Source organism: Typopeltis vanoorti, chromosome 9 (genome assembly GCF_054136105.1).
Source record: "Typopeltis vanoorti isolate ZY-2024b chromosome 9, IOZ_Tvanoo_1.0, whole genome shotgun sequence".
Taxonomy (NCBI): domain Eukaryota; kingdom Metazoa; phylum Arthropoda; class Arachnida; order Uropygi; family Thelyphonidae; genus Typopeltis; species Typopeltis vanoorti.
The window spans coordinates 60,899,861-60,925,707 of NC_143557.1; the positions used below are offsets into that span (position 1 = coordinate 60,899,861).

The 25,847-nt window shown below is 36.9% G+C and overlaps 1 protein-coding gene across 3 annotated transcripts in view; it reads right to left on the reverse strand.

Annotated features, from left to right (window-relative positions):
* The window catches only part of LOC150103081 (putative phosphorylase b kinase regulatory subunit beta), an 860,602-nt gene that overhangs the window by 627,803 nt on the left and 206,952 nt on the right, over positions 1-25,847 (reverse strand). For all 3 annotated transcript variants that reach the window (XM_090398411.1, XM_090398412.1, XM_090398413.1), the window contains exons 7-9: positions 15,407-15,543; positions 5,591-5,750; positions 5,270-5,467 (exon numbers count right to left, since the gene is read on the reverse strand). In XM_090398411.1, the coding sequence (XP_090254537.1) occupies positions 5,270-5,467; positions 5,591-5,750; positions 15,407-15,543 (495 nt within the window). The remainder of the gene's footprint in view (positions 1-5,269; positions 5,468-5,590; positions 5,751-15,406; positions 15,544-25,847) is intronic.

A 25,847-nucleotide genomic window follows, 5' to 3' on the forward strand; every position in this document is an offset into this window, starting at 1 on the left:
CAATCCAAAACTTGCCACCAACACCTTTCTTCAGTCACCCTGAAGCCCTCAACGTGCTTTCATATGGCCACAACTTCACCATTGCTCCCAGAAAAATACCTAGTGAGGATATTATGATCCAGATCGAAAGGGGAATCCACCACCTTCCACATCAAATCGGCAACAGTGTAAGACTGGATGTAGCTTGTGTCCTTTCCAAAGCAAGACCACCAAAAACCAACATACCCAACAAGGAATGTAAAGCTCTACAGGAAATGAGGAATAATAAAGAATTAGTTATCACCAAAGCGGATAAGGGAAATGCAACTGTAGTACTTAATGAAAAGGACTACAAAGGTAAGTTTAATGCTCTTCTATTAGATCGGGCGACTTACCTCACTATCAATTACAATACCACCAATTCACAAATCAGAAAACTTCACAGGCTCCTCAAGAAAGTCACTTCTTGGCATATAGAAGTTACCAACAGATTAAAGCTGTTTAACTCTATACCCCCCCCCCGTATTTACGGACTCCCAAAAATACATAAAGAAAATGTGTCATTACGTCCAATAGTGGATGGAATTGATTCCCCCACATACAGATTAGCTAAACATTTGGCCAAAGAGCTCACACACGCACTACACTGGCAACAAACCATCACACATAAAAAACTCAGCCCACTTCAAAGCCAGCATAGAAAAATTTACACTCCAACATACTGACATAATGGTCAGCTTTGACCATTATGTCAGTATTTTTGAATTTTCTCCTGATATCTCAGCCCTATTTCAGTTCACAATGAACTCAGGCTATTTCGTTTGGCAGGGAAAATTCTACAAACAAATAGAGGGGACAGCCATGGGTTCACCACTCTCCCCACCCTTGGCCAATTTCTTTATGGAGACCTTTGAAGAAAAAGCCTTAGCCTCTGCCCCACAAAAACCAACCATATGGCTTTGCTATGTGGATGATGTGTTCACTATTTGGCCACATGGCTCTGAAACACTCCTCTCCTTCCTTACACATTTAAACAACCAACACGCCAGAATCAAGTTCACCCTGGAAAAAGAGGAAAACAACAGCCTCCCTTTCCTAGACACACTAGTCACCCACCAGCCTGATGGAACCTTGGTTTTCTCAGTTTATAGAAAACCCACCCATACAGGCAGATACATTTACCTACAATTCCCCCCCCCCTCACAACAATATGGAGTGGTGAAAACACTATACAACAGGGCTAAACTAATCCGTTCTAACGACATGGCCCTAAACACTGAACTAAATCACATCCTCAACACTTTCTCAGCCAGTGGCTATCTCCCCCCCAAAAAAAAAAAATTCAAAAAATATTAAAACCTACAAACCACAGCCCCCCCCCTCCACAACAAAGATTACCCTAAATCCATCACCATTCCCTACATCCGAGGGACGTCGGAAAAATTACCAAAATTTTAAAAAAACATGACCTCACCTCCTGTTACAGGCCTTACAGAAAATTGGCATCCCTTATCCGCTCCACCAAAGACCAACCGCTTCCCCTAGACCTACCTGGTGTATACCAGGTCCCTTGCAGTTGTAAACTGTCGTACTTTGGCCAAACAGGCAGGACAGCGAATATCAGAATTTCTGAACACAAGGACTACATCCGTTTTCACAAGTACAGCCATTCTGGTCTTGCAGACCATGCTCTGGATACACGCTACAGAATATGGTGGAAGAAAACTACAGTAATACACTGTAGCAAATACAAATTCGAAAGACTATTTGTGGAATCAGCCTCAGCCCTAAGAAACTCTCCAAACCTCAACAAATTTGGTTGTATGCGACTGCCCCAAATTTGGGAGGCATACATCAGCAGACCTTCAGCCCAACGGCCAAGAACACCTACTTAGCCCACTAGAGGGCACCATCAGGACTTCTAGGAGAACGATAGCTTCATATCTTCTTTATCAGTAACTGAGAAAGAAGATATGAAGTTGTATTGCCTGCCTGCACGTGCCTTTTTGTAAGTTCCTTTTGAAAATGGCAATGTGACGTTGCCGAAATATCGGAAATGTTTATTAAAGTATAATTTAATTTATATTCGAATCTACGTTGTTCAATTCCCTAAGTGATTTAGAAAAAGCCATAGCTAATGATGCATTCTGGAAAAATAAAGATTTGGTCAGAAGTTCTGCGAGTATGAAGACAAAGGAAAGAATGATAAGAACATTAGTATGGCCAATTTTCACATATGGAAGTGAGATATTCAAGAAGAGAGTAAGGCAACAGATAATGGCCTTTGAAATGTGGTGCTATAGGAGAGCTCCGAAAATCCCATGGACAGAACATGTGACGAATACAGATGTCCTACAGAGAATGAGAACACAGAGATCTTTATTACAGGAAATGACCCAGAGAAAGATTGGCATGACATGTACTGAGAGGTTCAGCAGGACAGAGGATACTAACAATTTTAGAAGGAAAAATTATGGGAAAAAGATCAACAGGCAAAAAAACGAAGGACATGGCTTGAAGATATAAGATCATGGACAGGTTGACATGGCTATGCAGAAACAAAAAGGAAAGCCACCAACAGAGAGAACTGGAAGGACATGGTGCTGCACCTCCTCATTGAGAAAGCTACATGAAGAAGAAGAAAAATCATCAAAAGTCAATATAAGATGCTTTATAAACTTTTCATGTTCAAAACTTAACAATATAATACTTATTGCAAGTCACTGATTTGTTGTATTTCTTCTAAGTCGATAGAGTTGATAGATAATATTTTACTAATGAATTATTTACATTCAGTAATTTCCATAAATGTGCTATGTTTAAAAAAATTATAAAACTTAGGACACTAAACTGCCATCAAGAGCAGAAATAAATTTAGTTTAATTCTATATCCAAGTGTGTCAGGTGCAAACTTTGTTTGCACACACTTGGATATAGGATTAAACTAAATTTATTATAGTCTGACCAAGTGAAAAATAAACTTTCAACATCTTTCTCTAAATCCAGAGTAAATTATTAAAAAAGGGTGGCACACCAATTGGCAATTCCTATATAGGTAGAGATGACCTGCTAATGATTCTGCCTGATATCTCCACTTGGGCCTGGCTCCCACTGAAGAGACCTCAGTAAAGGTCGAAACTAGTCTGGGTAGTGGCCCTCCCCTTAATGCATAATATTATACATATCCGCAAGGAGATGTGTTTTGCATTATGGGAGATACTGAGATAGGAGTGTTGGTAGCTTGCTCCACCTCTGCAAGGAGATGCCTGGTGTTGTACCACTTTACCCAAGTCCTGTAGATACTTTCAGGCGTAAACTTTGTTTGCACACACTTGGATATAGGATTAAACTAAATTTATTAAGAGCAGAAATGAAATGACCCTAATCATATAGTATGACAAAAATAAAATAAAAAAATAAAATAAATAAAATAAATAAGATAATATGACAAAAAGCGCTTAAGTTACAAAGTATCTATGAAGACTCCCACAATCATGCAATGATTATTATATACACATGAACTGGGCTGTCGCCAGATTAGATTGTGCCCTGAGGCAAACAATAAAATATCACCTGTAATGGATTATAAGATAAAAATATAAGAAAATCTGCAATTGCTATTTTGTTTTTATTACAAGAGAAACATTAATGCAAAATGATTACATAATAATATTAATTAAATGTTTGCTCCACGGGGATATCGCACAATAACACTGTTTATATGCTCTTCTAAATTTAAATTATAAGCTATGTCTGCCTCTATCAATATAGTTGCCAGACCAAGCAATCTTTCTTGGGTGTCATTGCTGTTTGCAAATAATTTTTAATCAGTTTAAGCTTGGAAAAACTTCTTTCTGCATTTGCTATGCTAACAGGAATTATTAGGCGCCTACTGCAATATGGCTGAATGAGCACCTTTATTAAGCTGCGCCGTGAGGCAGGCTGCCTCTATGCTACACCCTGTTGACAGTACTGCACATGAAGATTACTATTTTAAATTGGTAAGTATAAAACAATACCTATGAAGATTCTCACAATCATATGTTTCATATGCATTATTTTCAATTGGTAAACCATAATGGCTTAAAAATCCCAAGGAAACCAAACATAAATGCCTAGTCTGCTTATATGTTTCTCTCATTTTTCAGTATTAAATAATGTTTTACTTTCCAGAGGATGCTGGATAGCTTTATTAGTCAAAGAGTCATTGCAACTAACTGTATTATTACTGTTTATTGAAAAATTATGAGAGTTCAACCTGTTTCTTATTATAAATAAAAGGAGAGTAGGCATGGCAAATTAAGATTTTCTTAATTATCAGAAACACTTATTCTTAAACAATGCGAATTATGTAAGAATTAAAAACATGAATTGCTTACTAATGAAACAGATTATTACAGGTGCAAAAAAGTCAAGAGTACCAAAGCAAATAAAAGAAGCAATAAAGTCATGAAGAAAAAAAAAAATGAAATCCAGATAATCAAAGAAAATCAATTATAGTGATGTGCAATGAAGATAACAGAATAGGCTCCCAAATGCAATAGATTAGAGAAGTCCTCAAACTACTTTTTTTTTTTTTTGCACACCACTTAGATCATTGATCATATTACTGTACAAATATACAGTTTCTCATCTGAGTTAAATTACTAACTTATAACAAAGCAATGTTTTATAAATAAAAAAAGAGAGATGAAATAAAATGCAGCAGAGAGAAAATGTAAAATTTTAGTGTGAAATGATTTTTTTTTATGTAAAAAACTCACATTCAAATAACAAGTACTTCTAAACTAAAAAAATTCTAAAAAGGCTTGTGTATCTAAATATCCTGTGTCAAGGATCATTTTATAAACTTAAGTTTAAAATCAGACTCAACACGAAATTTGTTTCTGGATATAGCATACCAGTATATGACATTCTACATATCACTGACTGATAATATGTGTACCCTAGATTGTAAAAATGGGAGCCAGTGGGACAGGAAACAAGATCATATGAAAACTGGAAATGGATGAAACCGGATCAGGTATGACATTGTTGTAACTTGAGGAAGATCTGAAAATAATACAAAAATTAAAATGAAGAAACAGAACTATAAAAGAATAATTAAACTACTGAATAACAAACAGATGAATTTCAATAATCCATAAAATTATTATAACAATATGAATGACACATGAGTATTAGAATTTCTTATAATAAAACTTTTTTTTTCTTTTCTGCATTATGAAAATATTAGCAACAGTTTAGCAGAACAAAGAGATCCTGCTGGATTTTAATTAAAACAACTCACCTTAGTTTCTCCAGATTCATAGTACCTGCGACTCACATCCTCTAGAACAGTACAATATCCATCTCGTAAGAAACGCTTAAATCCATAATTCCCTTGTAATTTCCTGATGATTTTTTCCTTTGTACGTGTATAAAGAAGATCATCATGTGTAGCAAAACAAGGAAAGCTTATTGTTGGCAAAAGACTAGAATCGGTATTCTGGGGGAGAAAATAAAATCTTTTGTATAATGGGTGTATACTGATCTTTTGTAAAATCTTTTTTATTATGGGTGTATATACATTATACATGACTAGAAATATAAAATCTGAAATAATCCTTACTTTTGAACTAGACTCTCTGGGAAGTAATGTCTCAAATATGCTCCTGTTTCTACTGTGAGCATCAATGTCTACATAAATTACTGACCAAGATGCACCTTTATCTCCAAACAAATTGCAACCATTAATTGCTTCTAAAGCTGATTTGGCCATCCCAATAGAGCTGAAACCAGATTTACAGTAGATTAATACAATGTCAAAGTGTATATAATACACATTCTAAAATATATTCTAAGAATTAATAGGAATACATTTAGTGTTGTTTATGAAGCTCTTAGACAGTTCCAGAAAATAGCATTAATCAATGACTAACTTACCACAAATAATGCAGGTAACATTAATTTGTTACCTTGTACAAAATTTAAAAGTTCTAAATCAGTTAATTTATGGCTTATAATCATGATTTAGGGACTTTTAGCAGTAGAAATGGAAAAAAAAATAATAAACAATCAATCAATAAGTATAATTCTGTAGCAAAGCTGATGAATGCAATGTATTTAGTGAATTTGTCAACTTCAGTTCCATTAACTAGAAAGTGTCAAATGAATTCATCTCAAACCCCACTGAAATGTTTTACATAGATAATGTAAAGAAACACGTGTAAAAACTGCAAATATCCAAAAAAAGTCAAATTTCGAAGTATTAGTGTGGATAGGAGCCTCCATAGCTCAGTCAGTATAGACGAAGCACTTTGGTCAGAAAGATCTGGGTTTGATTCCCATCAGTGACGTAAAGAACTTTATCTGTTCTCTTTCGACGAAAGGTGAGTTAGCCAGTCTCATAGAGAGGTAGGGATTTTTTTCACCTGGAAACTTGGGTTTTTCATTCCCCCAGAACAGGAAAACCGGCCCCGTGACCACACGGCTACAGTCATAAATACTTACAGTAAGGAAGGCAATGGGAAACCACCATGCATCATATCTCCCTAGTAATTCGCTGCAACCTTCTCAAAGAGAGGAGGCCACAGGAGTAGGGCAATGGACAGACTCTAGAGCTAGTGGTAGTATAAAAAAGGAAAGGAACTTGATACTGAATGAGCTAAGATAAAACAGATACTAAACAGAGAATAGAATGTTGCAGAACAGTTCTTTCAAGGTAGAGTAATCATGCATTAGGTTAGTGCAAAATTAGTGCATGAATGTTGCCAGTCTGCTTGGCCAAGTAGTCATATCGACTTTGCAAACTAAGAAGTGTGGGATAGAATCCCACTGTGAAAATGGATGTTTGTGATTGTCTTTAGGTTGGAAATGAATTTCACTATGAGACCAGAGCCAAGCTTATTAAAGGCCTGGAATGGCTTGAAATAAGTTTTATGTTTGGTCTCTAGAACAGGTTTTTTTGGATTACATAAAAAATAAATAATGTCTTCTTCTTCTTCACTTCCGTCTAAGATGGGTTGAGTCTTCTCTTGAGCAGGATCTTCCAGTCTTCTCTATTCCTTGCTGTTCGAAAAAGATCCTTATATGTTCTGCATCCTGAGATGTTCTTTATTAATTTCAGCCAGGTAATTCTTGGTCTTCCAGGCCTTCTTTTTTCAGTTGGAAAAGTATGAATTAGGATGTTAGGAAGTCTATCTGCACCCATGCATACAGTGTGTCCAAACCATCTCAGTTGTTGTTTTCTAATTTTTTCTATTATTGTCTTTTTATACAATAGTTCTTGTCTGACTGTGATGTTTGTTTTCTTTTCTATCCAACTTGTTCTATTTATTTTTCTTAAGCATTTCATTTCAAATGCCAGCAGTTTTTTCTCCTCTCTTTTTTTAACTGTCCACGCTTCTGCTCCATAGATGACTGTTGGTATAATTATTGCTTCATATAATTTGATTTTGGCTTGTTTAGATATCTTGTTTGTTTTCCAGATTTCCTGTAATTTTCCCATGGTGGTCCATCCTATCACTATTCTGTGTTTGATTGTTTTGAGTTCATCTATTGTTTCTGTTAGTTTTGATCCAAGGTATATGAAGTTGTCTACTTGTTCTATTTGTTCTCCGTTTAGGGTGGCTGAGATGGTAGTTCTGTTCCTCCCTATTTTCATCACTTTTGTCTTTTGTATATTTATTGTCATGTCATATGTTTTACAGGTTTCGTTTAGCTTGCTGATCAACTTTTGTAGTTCATTTGGGGTTCTTGCAAGAAGGACGAGATCATCTGCATATTTGATATTATTTATTGATGTTGAAAGTTTATTTTTCGCTTGGTTAGAGTATAATAAATTTAGTTTAATCCTTTATTCAAGTGTGAGCAAACAAAGTTTGCACCTGAAAGTATTTTCAGGACTGGGGTAAGGTGGTAAAACACCAGGGCAACTCGTTGCAAAGGTGGAGCAAGCTATCAACACTCCTGTCTCAGTATCTCCTATAATGCAAAACACATCTCCTTGCGGATATGTCTAATGTTATGCATTAAGGGAAGGGCCACTACCCAGACTAGTTTCAACCTTTACTGAGGTCTCTTCAGTGGGAGCCAGGCCCAAGCTGAGATACCAGGCAGAAGCATTCGCAGGTCATCTCTACCTATAGGAGTTGTCAAATGGTGTGCCACAGGTAGAGATGACCTGCGAATGCTTCTGCCTGGTATCTCAGCTTGGGCCTGGCTCCCACTGAAGAGACTTCAATAAAGTTTGAAACTAGTCTGGGTAGTGGCCCTTCCCTTAATGCATAACATTAGACATATCCGCAAGGAGATGTGTTTTGCATTATAGGAGATACTGAGACAAGAGCGTTTGTAGCTTGCATCACCTTTGCAACGAGTTGCCCTGGTGTTGTACCACCTTACCCCAGTCCTGAAGATACCTTCAGGCGCAAACTTTGTTTGCTCACACTTGGATAAAGGATTAAACTAAATTTATTATACTCTAATCAAGTGAAAAATAAACTTTCAACATCTTTCTCTATATCCAGAGTAATTTATTAAAAATGGGTGGCACACCATTTGGCAACTCCTATAGGTAGAGATGACCTGCGAATGCTTCTGCCTGGTATCTCAGCTTGGGCCTAGCTCCCGCTTAAGAGACCTCAATAAAGGTCGAAACTAGTCTGGGTAGTGGCCCTTCCCTTAATGCATAACATTAGACATATCTGCAAGGAGATGTGTTTTGCATTATAGGAGATACTGAGACAGGAGTGTTGGTATCTTGCTCCACCTTTGCAACGAGTTGCCTTGGTGTTGTACCACCTTACCCCAGTCCTGAAGATACTTTCAGGCACAAACTTTGTTTGCTCACACTTGGATAAAGGATTAAACTAAATTTATTATGATATTATTTATGTTTAAACCGTTGACATTGATTCCAGGCTCATTGTCTATTGCTTTCTTTACAACTTCTTCTAGATATATGTTGAATAGGCATGTGGATAATGGGCATCCTTGCATTACTCCTTTTTGGATCTCTATGAGTGTGTCCTTTTTAATTATTGCATTTGTCTTAGAGTAATATTTTATCAGAAACTGTATTATATATTATATATTTGTCTATTGCTTTTTCTAGTAGAATTTTAAGAAGGATTTCTCTGCTGCTGTTATCGAAAGCTTGTTTAAAGTCCACAAAACAACCATATAGTTCTTTATGGTCTTCCCAGCTGAGCTCTGCTAGTTGGTGCAATGTGAAAATTTGGTCTATTGTTGAATAGTTTCCTCGGAAACCAGCTTGTTCTATGCATATCATTTCTTCGTAGGTGTTTTTTAGTCTATTTTGTATAATTCTTATGAATATTTTATAGGTGTGAGGGAGTAAATTGATTGGTCTGTAATTTCTGCAGTCTCTTTTGTCTCCTTTCTTGTATATTGGGATGATCTTTCCAGTTCTCCAGTCATCTGGGATCTCTCCTGTTTGTAGTATTTTATTGAATAGGGTTGTTAAATATTCTATTGATATGCTGCCTCCATATGACCACAGTTCAGTAGGGATAGTATCGATGCCTGGTGCTTTATTGTTTTTCATCTGTTTTATTGCGTATCTAACTTCTTCTTGTAAAATTTTTGGGTGATCATTATTTTCTTCTATTGTTGGCACTGTAGTTTTGTTTCCTTGGTGGAAGATAGTCTTAAAATGGTTTGACCAGATTTTTCTTATATATTCAATATTCCTGGTTTCAGTCATCTTGTTGTTTATCATTGTTACTTCTTTTGCTGAGAATTCCTTTGTAATTTCTCTTACAGTATCATGGAAGACTTTTGGGTTGTTTTGTTGGTATGCTTCTTGGCATTTCTTAGCTTTTTCTTCTAACCATTTTTCTTTGGCTTTTTTGCATAGGTTATCAACTTTATTTTTTAGTGCTCTGTATTTTTCTCTATTCTCTTCATTGTTTTGTTGGTTTACAAGTATCTTGGCCTCTCTTTTCTCTTCTATGGTAGCTATGATTTCTTGGGTTATCCACTGTTTGTTTATTTTGGGTTTGAACCTAGAGTGTCTTTTGCAATTGATAACACTGTTTCTTTTCCTTCTTCCCAGTATTTTCCGCTGTTCTGTAAGATGGAGGGTTTTATAATGTATAAATAAAAAAATTAAATTAACAAAAATAGAGAAAAAAATCCTTAGCCCCCCACCCCCACAGTACTAATGAATTACAGGTTTAGACCTTCATTTGCACACACACACACATACACACACACACACACACACACACACAAAATGTCTATTTCCTTAGTATATTGAGATAAAATGTTCAGTTACTATTTATACTTTTCAATGAGTATTAAGGGCTATTTATTGTATTAAGGTAATCGTTTAGTCAGCAATAATAAGTAGAAAATGTTTACTGTTCATCACACCTGATGAACGAGATTCTGTATCAAATGCATCGTAATTATTTAACTTAATATGGATCCACGACATAAATACTTTCACTCATTGTAAACGGTTACTATAATAAACAGTAAAATACACCTGCATACTTGTAATTTTTTAATTTTATTTTTTGGTTTAAATAACACCAGAGCAGTGCAAATAAAAATAAGCTAAAAAACTGGAAATTCTGCATTAATGCCAAATACATAGTTAAATACGAGGTGTGACAATTTTTATTCCCAGAATGCACCTCTAAAAAAAACTTCCTTCGGAAGTTTTAGTGGCTACTGTCGCCTTTGAAGTTAGTCCCCTTGTCATTCATAGACTGGTTTAGATGGTGTTACCATTTTTGGAAACAGGCCTCAAACTCTTTTTCTGGAATACTCTTGAGTTCCTTTATCACATTATGCTGGATATCAGCAATGTCGGAAAATCTTCGTCCTTTTAGCACAGTCTTTAATTCTGGAAACAGCCAGAAACAGCAAAAAAAAAAAAAAAAAAAAAAAAAGTTTTAGAGAATATAAAGCAGAATGCTCCTTGAAGGTGATGATCGCTAAACAGAAGTTGATGTACTTTGGACATATTATGTGAGTTGATGAATCACTGGAAAAGGCAGTTAGGTTGGGGACGACTGAGGGAATGAGAAGCAGAGGAGGACCACAAACAGGTTGGATGGACAACATAAAAGATCTTATCAACTTGAACTTACTTACAATTGTTGAAAGAAAGGATAAGAGGCTGAGTAGGATGGAGAGCCTTTGTTCACAAGATCACCAAGAGTAAAAACGACTGGATGGCACATAACAACAATATACTCCTTGGGCCAACATCTCCTTGAATCTTTTAATGAATATATCTCATTCATATTTCAGACCTGAGAAATTGCATTTGGCATTCTGTGTGTGTGTGGGGGGGGGGGGGGGGTTTCTATATACATATGTAGAAATGTATATAGAAAATCCACGCACACAGGCAGATACATTCACAAACTCTCCCACCACCACCCCTCTCAACAATATGGCATTCAAGAGAGCTCACAATCTTTGTCCCAGTGGAACCGCCCTTACAACTGAGCTTGACCACATACACAACACTTTCCTCTCCAATGGCTACAGCGATCATCACAGTATTAAAAAAATAATCAGTACTCCCCCCCCCCCATTTCCCGGTCTTCTCTTCAGAAAGAGTTTAGAAATGCCACCATATCCTACATCCATGACACATCGGTAAAAATAGCCAAGATTTTAAAAAAGTACAACCTACACACAGCATTTAAGCCCCACTGCAAACTTGCTACCCTTAACCATTCTACAAAAGATCAGCTCCCTCCTCTCTCAGTGCCTGTAGTTTATAAAGTACCCTGTTCCTGTAAGCTGGCATACTTTGGACAGATAGGCAGATCAGCAACCATCCACCTGGAGGAACAAGTCATAAATCTGTAACCATGACTATGGTCAGTCAGGCCTGGCTGAACATGTCTTGGATACAACCCACAGGATCTCATTGAAAAAAACCACCATGCTCCACCACAGCACATTCAAAAAAGAGAGACTATTTTTAGAATCAGCAGCAGCTCTCAGAAATCAACCAAATCTTAATAAATACGGTTACATTAAGCTTCCTATGATTTGGGAAACACTTATTATCAGAGATCCCACCTTACATTTCAGGCCACCTACAATCGCCCTTAGAGGGCGCTCTACCTAGATAGGACTTTAGAGTCACCCATGTGTTTGGGCTTAGTATTGTGTGGTATTTGTGTATATGTTACATTAGTTTTTTTGTAATTCCTGAAGATGTCTCAGTGACTGAGACGAAATATAGGAAGTATTAAATTCTGTTTTAATCCTTTCTGAGTTGTCACACAGCCATACATTTGCCACCATAGAACAATGGTGACAAAGATGTCATGTTTGGGTGAACTGAATTTATGTGATTTTGTTCAGTGCAGTGTGTAAGATGTATTCATTGCAATAGCTGAAGGATTTATGGAACGAGAATAAAATTCCCAAGCAAGTGTGTAGTAAGTGTTTTAAGAGTGAGTGCCAGTTGGATGAAGAGAATGAAACAAGTGGTGTCGATAGAGTAGACAGCCTAAATTACGAAAAACAAATGAACAACATACTTGGATAAATTTCACCATGGAAATAAAAAAGGATGATAAATTGGTATTTTTAGTTATCTTACTCTCCACTCCTTCAGATGAACTAACTACATCTCTCCACTGAACCGACCCTCTCTGACTGCTACTACAACAGTAATCTACTCTTCTTCTTCCAGAAGATTTTATAAAAACTATCCGGCATTTAGCTCATATTGTATGCTCTAACATTATGTAACTGAATGACTTCTCACAATTGACCATACACCATGCTTTGTTCCTGCAAGCATGAAACAACAGAACAGAGAGGTCTAATACCTCATTATTTAAATTAAGGGGATATTAAATCCTGTACACCCCTTGTGGGTACACTGCAGGAATTTGATGATGATGGATATTATCATCATCATCAAATCCCCTTGAATCCTCAAAAAAGGCTGAAACCGGTCTGGGTAGTGACCTCCCGCCATAATGTAATAACAGCATACATTTCCTAGGAAATGTGTTTTTACATTATGGAAAATACCAAGAATAGCGATCAGAACTTTACCACCTTTGCTGCGAGTTGCCCGGTATTGTACTACGTACTAGGACTACGTGCATTAGCTCACGCTAGTAATCACCGATATTTATATAGTTTACTATATTCGGCATGAAACTCTCTGATTCCAATCTTTGAGTTTCTTATTCGGTTTTAAAACAATGTGGGATTTAATATCCTCTTAATTTAAATAATGTTTATATCACCAAAATGAAGCCTATTGGCTCTTTATATTTAAGTAACTAATTCCTCATATTTCAGGCATTTCCAAGCTGATTTCAAGAATCTTCAAGAAATACTACCTAGTGCCTACAGTTTTATCCAGTCAGCAAATTCTCATCATGGTTTCTTTGTTCTACAGATAAACAATCTCCTTTTTTCCTTACCTGGCAATTGCCAAGCTCCCTGTGATTGCAACCTCTCCATTTTGGATAATCTGGATGTTTGGTGGCAAAAAAGATTAGAAGAACATTAGAAGAACACCAATCTTACTTTATTAATAAGAAAGCTAAGAAATCAGGCCTAGTGCAGCATGGAATTAACAGTGACAAATGAATCTTCTGTTGTCACTGGTCTAGAATGCACCAACTCCCCCAATGCTGATTCCTGTTTGAATGTTTAAGCAGGGTGCTTGTCCTAATTTGAATCAGAATGACTGCCTCTCCTTAGAGCCAAAAATCTGGGAAAGTTTCATTCTTATCAGACACCATTAGTTTATTTTATGTAATTTAATTATTTATTTTTATATCAATTACTACATCTCGTACACATTACACTGTTCTTTATACCATCATTAGACTTGTACTGTTGTTTTAAATAATTTTCGTTAATGTTCTGCTTTAAAATGATACATTTTAAAAAATGGCTTAACACATGTAAAGGAAATTAGAATTTATTTACAGCTCCTATACATTTTGCTCAGTACAGGATCATTCAGGGAGAAAGCAAAAGAAATGGTTACTTACCATTTAAAATCTTTACACAAGAATTATTCAAACAGCATGAGTCATATTTCAACATCTTGTTCGCAGATGAGTGAGTGGGAGACAACACTATTCAAGTTACAAGGAATTCGTCCTTCTGATTTATGCAGTGTGCTTACTGTAAGCAGTATACTAAGGTATTAAAAAAAGTTGGTAAGGACAAAATTCAGCAATGGGTAGAGAGGAATATAGTATTCTATGAGTGTGTGGAGGTAGGAACAGCATAGCTTTGTGAGGGAGAGTTCTTATCTCAGTAATTTACTCACTTTCTGCAATAAGTGACAGTTGAGCTAGATAAGGGAAATGACTATCATATCACTACACATTGTGAAGAAATTTGACAGATACTACTATGAACCTTATTATAAAAGTCAAAGCTTATATTATAAGTCAAAGCAAAAATGGGGATTGACATGAAGCTGGTGATGTGGATAAGAGGATAACTGATGGACAGACAGTAGTATATGTTGGAGAAGGAAAGTGACCAGTGGTGCTATAGGACCCTGCTCTTACGTCACTGCTGTTCAATTTTTATATCAATGACATCAGGAATGATTTCAAGGGGAATATCCACTTGTTTGCCAATTTTGCTAAACTGGAGACAGCAATAGTTAATAAAGGTAATTCAGAGATCCCGCGGGATGATGTAAACAGACTATTTGTTTGGATAAAGGATACTGGTTGCTAATGTGCCAAAGTGTTAAGTTGCACACTTTGAGATGAAATCAATACACATCGTATAGTTATTGTTATTATTACGTGACACCTCCAAGGAGTCCAAAGACTCATCGAGGTAGGACACCTACTCTACAACTCTGTCTCCACTACTCAGTTTCTCACAAATCTCTTTATTCTTTACTTTCACAATTTCTCCAACTCGGCGATTGCTATTTGATGAGATGCTATTTGCTATTTTATAAGATGATTAATAGCATATGCTATAAATCATCTTAACTCCTTTTCTCAAAGTGAAAAAAATAACTGTGATAGTCAAGAAGTACAATGAATCTCACCTTTATTAGTAACTTTCATTGTTACCCTTCTGCCAGGATAAATGTTTCATCAGTCTGCCTAAATTCATCTGCAAATGTTTCATCTCACTATTTAATTTAACATCATTTTAATCACTTGCATGTCACTACTTGTATTATTCCTTTGTTTACTTATCATGCTATTCATTACAAAATCATACTTCAAACAGACATTTAGGATCTCATTCTTTCAATGAATGTATCATACCTTTCCCAGGCACACACAAGATTACAAATATGGAAATATTAAATCAGGAATTTCTCCACAGATTAAAAAAATAAACAAAAAACAAATCAATTAAGTATTGTTTAATTAAAAATTATTTATAATATTTTTACTTACTTAAAAACTTTAAAAAGTGAATCAGAACTTACCTAGAATTCAGTTCTGGTGTTCCATTATTATACTTGCTACCTCTTTCCCACATGCCATAATCTGGTGTCCGATATGCTCTTTCAACATAATAGACAAGATTTTGGACAAAACTCACTTCATCCATCGTATAAATTATCTACAAACAACATAACTTCATAAACCAAAAAAATTAAAACATTTAACATCTACATATTTTGAATAATACAGATAAAATGGGTTCATAAACATTATATGCCCTAATGCCTGTACATAATGAACTAGTGTTGTCTTGTGATATCGTACCATTGCATAATTTTGTGGAAAGACAATTATTATAAGATTGTACATAATTTTGGAAATGGTGGAAAGTTTTCATTCTGCCAATTCCATCAATGATGAAATCAATCCATCATTACATCAATCCATCATATAATAAATACCGAGATGAGAAATATGATACTGTCTGATGAAAACTCTAACAATTATTAGTAAACATGAGATGATGGGGAGATAAACGAACTATTCTGACTATGTCGTCCCAAGTTCATTGAAGAATGGTATGATGGTCAGAATTTAAGCACTAAATGTGGATGTTATTAAACCCTTGAAATATTTGTGCACTTCATGATTTGTCAGATGAGAGAAACTGTACTTCGGTAAAAACTATGCTTTTGTTGATGACAATACAGGTAGGTACAGAACAGAGCTCAATGGACACTCCTACATTGCTAGAATAATCTGAAGGGTAAAAGCCACCCACACCATGACAACTAAACAACTTGAACAGTAAAAAGTCTTCTGGTCCTGACAGCACCTATCCAACTGCACTCCAACACTGTGCTCATGAGCCAATACATGACCTGTAACATCTCTACAATTATCTATACTTAGCTGGCACTTATCCAAACCCATAGAAGCAATCACATATCCAGCCTATTCCAAAAACAATAAAAAAAAAAGGGGGGGAGACAGAATTTAACTGTCAAACTGCCAACCAATCACCATAACTTCAGTTCTCTCCAAAATGAAGGAGAAAATATTCAATATCCAACTTCTCCCCTGCCTTGTGGCCCACTAATTAATCAGTCACTAGAAATATGGATTTTATCATTCAAGTTTTAAGGCTGATCTCAGCCTACATCATCCAAAACTGGACAAGTGCTATGAAAAGGTTTTGGAGAAACATGTCACACTCTTGACATTTCTAGAGCTTTTCGATCATATCTAGCATTGAGTCCTGCTAAGCAAATTGCCATCCTTTGGTCTATGTCCTACCCTCTGTAATTCAGGCCAACTTTCTCTCTGATCATTCTCTGCATGTCATGGTAGATGGCTCCCTCTCTTTGAGTTACAGCACCAATGAAGGAATGCCCCATGGCTCTATTCTATTATCTACTCTCTTTGTCCTATACATAAATGACACCTACTCTCAATTACTACTAATCCTATTTGCAGCTTTGCAGAAAACATTCACTTCAAGATCATCTTAAACCAGTGTCGTAAGCCTCCAAACCATTCTTCAGTTAGGCAAGAACAATCCAGTCACCAAAATGTCACCAAAATTGGTGACATTTTGGTGTATGGACACAAATCACTACACAGGATCAAATCTCTCTCTCTCTGCTTGGACTGATATTTACTTCCAGCATGGCATAAAGACATCACATCACACCAATAGCTTTCTTTCTCAGCATCTAAAAAACTAGGCATTCTGTTCTATTCAAGATGCTATTTTTCACCCACCCAGCTACTAAATCTGTACAAATCTCAAATCTGCCCATCCTTAGAATACTTATCATATGTTTAGGGTGATACATCTAAAGTCTGCCTAAAATTCTTGTGCTATCCAAAGGATAGTGCAATTTGGTCCACAGATGATCCCTGTCTTACAGACTGACTTCAACCTCTATCTCCAACATGCAATGCCAGGTACTTATATGGTCGCTGCTCCAATGAATTGACAATGGTCATTTCTTGACTTTCTGTTGGGAGTGTTAAAACAAGGGCAGTAACTACCCAGCATCCTTTTCAAATGAAAAAACACCAGACTTGTTTCTCCTCTACTATTCCTAAATAACTAAAATCTTCAACTCTTCAAGTAAAATATCAATAACCTTCTTTCTCAATCCTTACCACACACGCACACACAGCCAATGTGCTCTAGTTTTCAGCTCAATTGGGTAGAAAAGGATTCCATCCATATCGTGAGATCTTTCAGTACCTCAGTTACTGAAAATTCTCATAATATCTAGCTGGCTACCAGAGGCATCACATGCCCATTGAGGTTGGGTGTGCTGTTGTGTGGCTTATGCAACCCACGCTACAAAATTCACATCAATTTGACTGGATGATTGCATTTTTATTGATGTATGAAAGTTTTAAGAGTGCACAGTACATCAGTGCTCATCTTAATTAGTCCAATGCAAATAATTCTAGGATAATTTGAATACTTTAATTTATCAATTAATATAATTTTAAATATGGAAAACATATTTAAAATTATCTAAGGTCAAATGAACAATAGCTATGCTTCACCGTTTATATGAGAAGCACAAAGGGTTTATGCTTCATGATGATCATATTATCATTGGCAAATACCAGAGTGAGACGTGGATAATTTGAATTTTGCAAATATTTTTAAATACAGCCATATAATACGCACAGAAATTGGAAAAAGTAATCACTTGGGAAATTATTATTTTTTCCAGATTGAACCAAAGAAAGGCTGAAATAACTTGTTTTACTTACTTATTTATACACAAATTCCAACCTCCTTCAACTATAATCATACAATCTGCGAAAACTCTAGCAGAAAACAGGACATCCAGTAGATAATTAACATTGTTTTCCATTTGTAAATATACAAAAAAAGTTATAAATTATTTATAAAATATTATATATTAAAAACTTGTCTATATCAGTGTCCTAAATATGTCAGTGCGCACTTCACGCATGCAAAAAAGATGAAACTCAGAAAGCAAAAACAGCAACTCATAACAAATGACAACATTCAATTGGATTGGTTGACAGAATAACTAATCACAGCCACTGATTTCTGGGTACTATTATCTTAGTATACACCCTGCCTTGCCTTCTGGGTGGTTTAAACCATTGGAGTGCTAAGAATTTGACCCGCTACACCATCTATATATCTGTTCAAAGGGCTAAAAGGTGTCCATATTTGTGACTGCACACACCCAGGCTATTAACACAAATGTGATGCACTGTTTATGTGTCGAATAGAGTCCTCTTCATGAAGCATCATTAGTATATTGTGTTTCATTTTAGGAAACACGTGAATCCAGGAAACAATTAGGGGTCTTTAACAGGAATAAATGTAAAAATATAATATCGGTGATATTGCTATTCTGTGGGTATATATATATATCAAAGGACATGATGCACTGTTTTTCATACAGTAAGAATTTATCTAAACTATCTATGAAGGAGAAGAAAAATAATGTTCAGTAGCCATGTTATCTTTATGGAGACATTATAATGATGCCATCTGAATAGGACAGAGGTGAAACATGGGCAGACTCAAAATCTGCTGCAAGAGATTAGAAGTAAACTAGCCTGTCATTTATACAGACAAGTTTACTGTAGTTGGCCCTTTCAAAATAAGATCTGGAATTTTTGATGATTTTTTTTTTATAGCTGCATAAGCTACAATTAGTGAAAGCTGAATTTCTATTCAAGTAACTTGTGTTATACAGAATTCTCTGTTTGAAGTTAAGATGGAATAAGTAGGATGGTGATTTTAAATCAAATTTGGAATGAAGGCTTGCACATTCCAACAAGAATTATTTTGCTAACTATCAAGACAAGTGCTTGGATCAGAAACAGAAATCTAACTAGAGAAAATAACAGCAGAAATTTCAGAAGTCAATTACCCCATTGGTATTTCAGAGTTTCTCACTCAGTGCCACTAAAATAACAGTTTCTTCTCATGCAAGTCACATTCTCTTGGGTGGAAATGTCTAGGTGACATTCATAATAGAAGTGGCCACATGATTTAAGTAGAAAAAAAAGGTTAAGAAAACATGAAGAGCACTGGCAGAGTAAGGAGGATTCTCTTATATTCTGGCATGAAAATGGACTATGTTAAGTCTCTGTTAAGTTACAAAGGTATTAATAAATAGTCATAAAGAGATAAATTAGTAAATAATATGTTATGTACAAAAAAGTTATGCAATGTAGTATCTACAGATCAACAGAATTAATAATCAAATGTATTTGTATAAAATAATTATTTGTAAAAAGTTAAAAACGTTATATTTGTCTGAGTCTGATAACATCAGACTTAGTACAGATAAGCTCAGCCAGATAAGCAATAATTTCATTCCTCTCTCATGTGAACTGCTGGCATTCCATCAGAATATGACAAATGGTGAGATGTGTGTTGTATTTTTCATACATAGATGGGTCATCAGCCCTCTGTAAGTAAAAAATGTATGACTATGACCTAGGTGACACCTAACAAGAACAACATCCTCTTTTATGTTTCTCCATTGACTAGATTATTAATGATTAATTTCAGACTTAATCTAACACAATCAGTTTGCTAGTACTTCTTGCTATGATGACTGTCACTGGGTGATTAGCTTTATCTTAAAAACTGTCTGTATAAACAGTACACAAAAACAGCACAGTATAATATATCTAGCATCTGCAGTCTCATTTCCCTTAATTCCAATATGGCTTAGAATCCAGCACAACCAAACATCAAAATTAAGGATCTTCATTTTGTACAACAGTTGCAAAACCTCACAAAGCACTCGATGTGGATTATGCACAGAAGATGAGATGGCCTGTAAAGAACTCAATGAGTCTGTATAAATTACACACTTTTGGTAGTGTTTTCTTTTATATTCACAAGTGCAAGCTGAATGGTATGCAACTCTGCTGTATAATTACCAGTATCGAGTGAGATCTGTTTGGATATAGTAATATCAGGAAACACAGCCAACCGAGATTTCAGATCTTGAACCATCAGTATAGATGGGCAAGAAATGAGAGTAGGTTGCTCTCTGTATATTACACAATTACAGGTAGACAGATGATGGAATATGACACTTCTGTAGTTGACAAAGTGAGAGGTTGCAGGATGGAGTGCACACCTGCCATAAAGGAATGTTGTTACATTTGGTGCAGGTAATGTTGTCAACATTCATGCCAATAACATGCATATCAAACAGGTGGACCTCAATCTGACATGTCATCAGAACCTACTACATTGCCTACAGTGTTTCTGTAGGCAATGCTCTATATGTTATTCTGTAGGCAGCGGGAAGAAGCTGTTCAGTGATTGAGTTAACTTTGATAGCAAAAAATGACTTGGAAAGCTCACTGGACAGAAAGTTTTAATAAATATAGGAAGGTGTCCTCTAAGACCTAGGTTATAAAGGTCTTTTAAACATGTCATATCTCCAGGCAGTATCATACGCTTTGCCCATGTCGAAGAACATTGAAACCAGATATCCTTGTTCAGGAATGTGTCTTTTATACAAATTTCTAAATGGACCAAGTGGTCCAAAGTTAAACAATGTCTATGAAATCCACATTGTGTATTGGAGAAAAGATCATTGCTTTATAAATAACAGGAAGTATGGCATTAACCATTATCACCAGTATCTTACAAGGACAGCTGGACAGACCAATAGGTCAATAATTATTAACCTGTGTTGGATCCTTTCCTGGTTTTGGGATGGCAGATACAACTGACTTATGCCCACAAATCTGGAAACTATTCCTTTGTAAGTATTTTGTTGTATGTTCAGAGAAGGAGATTCATCAAAGATGACAGAAGATGTTTTATCATCTAATAACAAATGTCATCAGAAACTACTACACTGCAGCGAAACAATAAAATATCTCTTTTTAGTTTTCCTTAACAAATGGCTCTGAGTGTATGGCTCAATCCCTCTAGTAGAAAACTTTAGCCGCTGTTTAGCTTGTTGCTTTTTCAATATTAAATATTCAGAAGGCTATAAAGCTGTTTCTGTATGATACATCCATTATGGTCCAAGGTAGAAAAAAAGATATTTTCCGTATCTAATCTGGAGTCAGAATACTCTGCCTTCCTAGAGGAAGTGGATGCTGCTTTTGACAGGGTGGCAAACATGGAATCAGTCCTGCTAATGGGTGACTTCAATGCACATGTTGGAACAGATGACCAGACATGGAGAGGGTGTGGTTGGGAGGAACGGCGCCCCTGACCTTAACGTGAATGGGTTGAAATTATTGGACTTCTGCTGTACTAACAGCTTGTCCATAATGAATACCTTCTTCCAGCACCGAGAAGTCCATAAGCATACCTGGTACAGGGATACACTAGAACAAAGGTCTCTGATTGACTTCTTTATAGTCTCAGCAGACCTATTTTCCTCAGTGTTGGACATTCGTGTGAGAAGAGGGGCAGAAGTCAACTGACCACCACCTTGTTGTGTGCACTCTACGGCTTCAGAAACCAGATGCTACCATCAATGCTGGTAGGCCTAAGCAGCTATACTGCGTGAAATGGGAGAGATTGGAAAATGAGGCTGTGAGGAAGAATTTTGCAGATGACATTTCCTCCAGGTTCAAAGAGATTCCCAAGCATACTGCAGATGTTGAGGAGGAGTGGAAGCTGTTCAGAACAGCTGTCACTGCCTCTGCACTCTCATGCTGTGGCAGAAAGCGGCTCGGCGTGGCAACAGGCAGCGAGAAAAGGACACCTTGGTGGAACCAAGAAGTCCAAAAAACTGTCCGGGAAAAAAAGGAGTCCTACCTAACATGGCTTAGAGTCAGGTCACCTGAGATGCGTTTGCAGTATGCTGAGGCACAAAAAGCTGCTGCTGAGGCAGTAAAGACAGCAAAGCAGAAGACTTGGGAATCCTTTGGAGAAAGATTAGACTCATCCTATGCAAATTTAAACAAAGTATTCTGGCAGACCATCCGCTGCCTTCGAGGGAGGAAATCATGCACAGCAAGGGCAATTAAGGCCTCTGATGGTGCACTTTTAACAACTGAGAAGGATATCCTCCACAGATGGAGGGAATACTTTGAGAGCCTTCTTAACCAGGGTGGCCCAGCAGTTGCAGACATCCAAGAGGTGCAGATTGGGGCAATGACTAGTCTCATAGCAGAAGAGATCCATTTAGCAATAAAATCGCTAAAATCGAGCAAGGCTGCTAGCGATGATGAAATTCGGCCCGAAATGCTAAAAGCCTTAAATCGAGACGGTGTTCTCTGGCTGACTCGAGTGTGTCAGGCTGCTTGGATATCTGGGCGAGCACCAAAGCAATGGCAGACAGGTATAATAATACCAGTCTTTAAGAAGGGACACCAGAAGGATTGCAGTAACTATCGTAGCATCTCTCTGCTCAGCCTGCCTGGGAAAGTGTATGCTAAGTGCTTGGAAAGACGGTACAGGAGAATAGTTGAGTCAAAGTTCCAGGAAGAACAATGTGGCTTTCATCCTGGTAGAAGCAAAACTGACCAAATCTTCACTTTAAGGCAAGTCTTTGAGAAATCTTGGGAATATGCCAAGAATGTCTACACGTTTTGTGGACTTGGAGAAGGCATATGACCGGGTTCCTCGGGATAAGCTTTGGCAAGTAGTACAGGAGTATGGAGTGGATGGTGAACTAATAGCTGCCATCAAGTCCCTGTATGAATGCCCAGAGTTTTGTGTCAGAGTAAACAGCACAAAGTCTGAACCTTTCATAGTCTCCGTTGGCCTCCACCAAGGGTGTGTTCTGTCACCCCTCCTTTTCATAATATTTATGGACTGGACTGATAGGCACAGCCGAGACAGTGAATGTGTCAGAACTGGAAGATGTGTCATTGGACGTCTGCTTTTTTGCAGATGACCTAGTTCTGCTTAGCTCTTCCACAGATGACCTCCAGCAGACCCTGGATAGGTTTGTAGCTGTTTGTGCAGATGCCGAATGAAGATCAGTGTGGCCAAAACTGAAACATTTGTGGTCTCAAGACAACCATCCCAGTGCACTCTAAATATAAGTGGAGTCCCAACGAGGCAGGTGGAGAAGTTTAAATACCTTGGGTCCATATTCATGAATGATGGAAAATGGGACATAGAACTAGATACTCGAATTGGCTTACCAAGCTCAATATTACAGGAGCTTGGCCGTTCAGTAGTACTGAAGCAGGAGTTAAGCCAGAAGGCAAAGCTGGCTGTCTTCAATACAGTCTATGTCCCCATCCTCACCTATGGTCATGAGAGATGGGTAATGACCGAAAGAATGCGGACACGAATCCAAGCGGCTGAAATGAGGTTCCTTCGAGGGGTTGTGGGGCTGACAAGACTCGACAGAGTCAGAAACTCTGCAATTCGGGAAACCCTCAATACTCAACCACTGCCTCTCCGTGTTGAGAGATCACAGTTATGTTGGTACGGGCACCTGGTCAGAATGCCACAAGAGAGGCTCCCTCAGCAGGCCCTCTTTGCCAAGCCAGAGGGTAGGAGGCTGCGTGGAGGGCCAAGGACTCGCTGGATAGATTATATCCAAAACTTTGGGTGGACACGTTTGGGAATCCCACCAGAACACCTGAGCTTGGTGGCAGAGGATCGTGACCAATGGAAGTTCTTCTTGCAGCTGTTTCCCCCACAATCCAATTAAGAAAGGTGGGCCTTGAAGATGTATGTATGTATGTATGTATGTATGTATTCCGTATCTACTCTTCATTTTGCAGATTTTATCCCATACAATTTTTGCACTGGTTGTTTGATTAACACATGAAGTAAATTGGATTCAAGATTGTTTTTCACTCTGATATCTGACTTAACATGTTTTGGCTCAAGCATGTTTAAAGGCTATTAAGTTTGATGTGGTATGGTATTTATGAAATATACTACATGCTCTATCATGATCATTTTTGGCTGCCTCGCATTCTGAGTTCCACCAAGACTTTGCATAGAGTGAAAATCAAGATGATGTTTTTGGAATTAAGACTGTTACTGCCTCCACAATACAATTTGCTACATACTTCACTGCTTCATTGATAGGTGTTTGCTGACTGCTTCAACATTAAATTTTGCAAGATGAGAAAAGGTATTTAAGTCAGCTTGGTCCATTTTCCACATGGGCATCCATGTGAAAAATGGTTCCTGTGAAGACATACTACAAATAACAGGAAAATGATAGTTTTCGTATATGTTTGGAAGCAGCAGTTCCATAGAGCAATGGAAAAATGGCAGGGAAGCAAACTAAGATCTATTGAAGAATATGAGTGGCTAAGCATATGGAAGAAAGTATTAAGTCTATTATTCAAAAGGGAGAAGTCATTATTGTCAAACATTCATTCAGTCATACAATCTTGTTCATCTGTGTTGGTTGACACTATCCCACAGAGATTTGTACCTATTAAAGTCACCATGAGTATCGGCTCAGACAATTGTGAGTTAAATGAAATCAAGATTGATTTCATTTAACTCACATCCTGGTAGTAAATATATAGATGATGTAACAAGAAATCCCATGGATAGGTAAATTGCTACTGCTTCCAAAGCAATATTAAGCTGGACCTGTTGGGAGTATGACTGCTCACAAGGATAGCTACTCCACCATGAGCAGGAACATCTCCAGTTGTGTGTTTATGAATAACATTGAAATTGCTTAAGGTGAGATTCTCAATGCATTTTAAATACAGTATGTTTCCTGCAGACAGAAATAGAAGGGCTTGTTTGTCAGCAGGAGAATCTTGATATTCTCAGTATCCTGAGGATATCAAGATCTTGCCAAAACCCACTACAGTTCCATTGTAAAAATTTTCTTGTTTGTTTTATGTAGAAAGTATTTTACCTTGGATATAATAAATGTTAAAGATACCAAGCTATTTTAAACCTGGTTTTACTCCATTTCTCAAGTAAGTAAACAGACAAAACTTACTTGCTTACTTGGGAAATGGAGTAAAACCAGGTTTAAAATAGCTTGGTATCTTTAACATTGTTTGTTTTATCTTTGTAGACTTGTCTGTTTCCAACCTTTATCAAATTTATATTTATAAGTTGATTTTGGGAAATATGGACATCCAGGGTCTATCTCTTCCACTGGAAAAATATTCACTACCTCATCTGGTAAATTTAACTTACTTATAGTGGAGACCAAAGTATTTATTTTTTCTATGGGGGATGGGAGTGTCTGGTGGTTTATCTTTTATTGCCATTATTTTTTAACAAGTGGGTTCTCATTGAATGGAACCATTTTTGAAGTTGTTTCTGGAGTAAAACCAGGGGTCATTCAACTGATGTGCTCTGCAGAGAAGCTGTCAAGGTCATAAAATTCGGATATGGTGAAATTATTGGATGGTAGAACAGACTTACACGTTTGAGTTGCCGTTGATATTTTCTTGACTGGCATCATTTCAGCATAAGAGGATTTCATGATAGGTGTGGTGGTTACCCTCCTTTTTCATGACAACATTTCTAACATTTAAGCATTTCAGGGGATTAGGGAT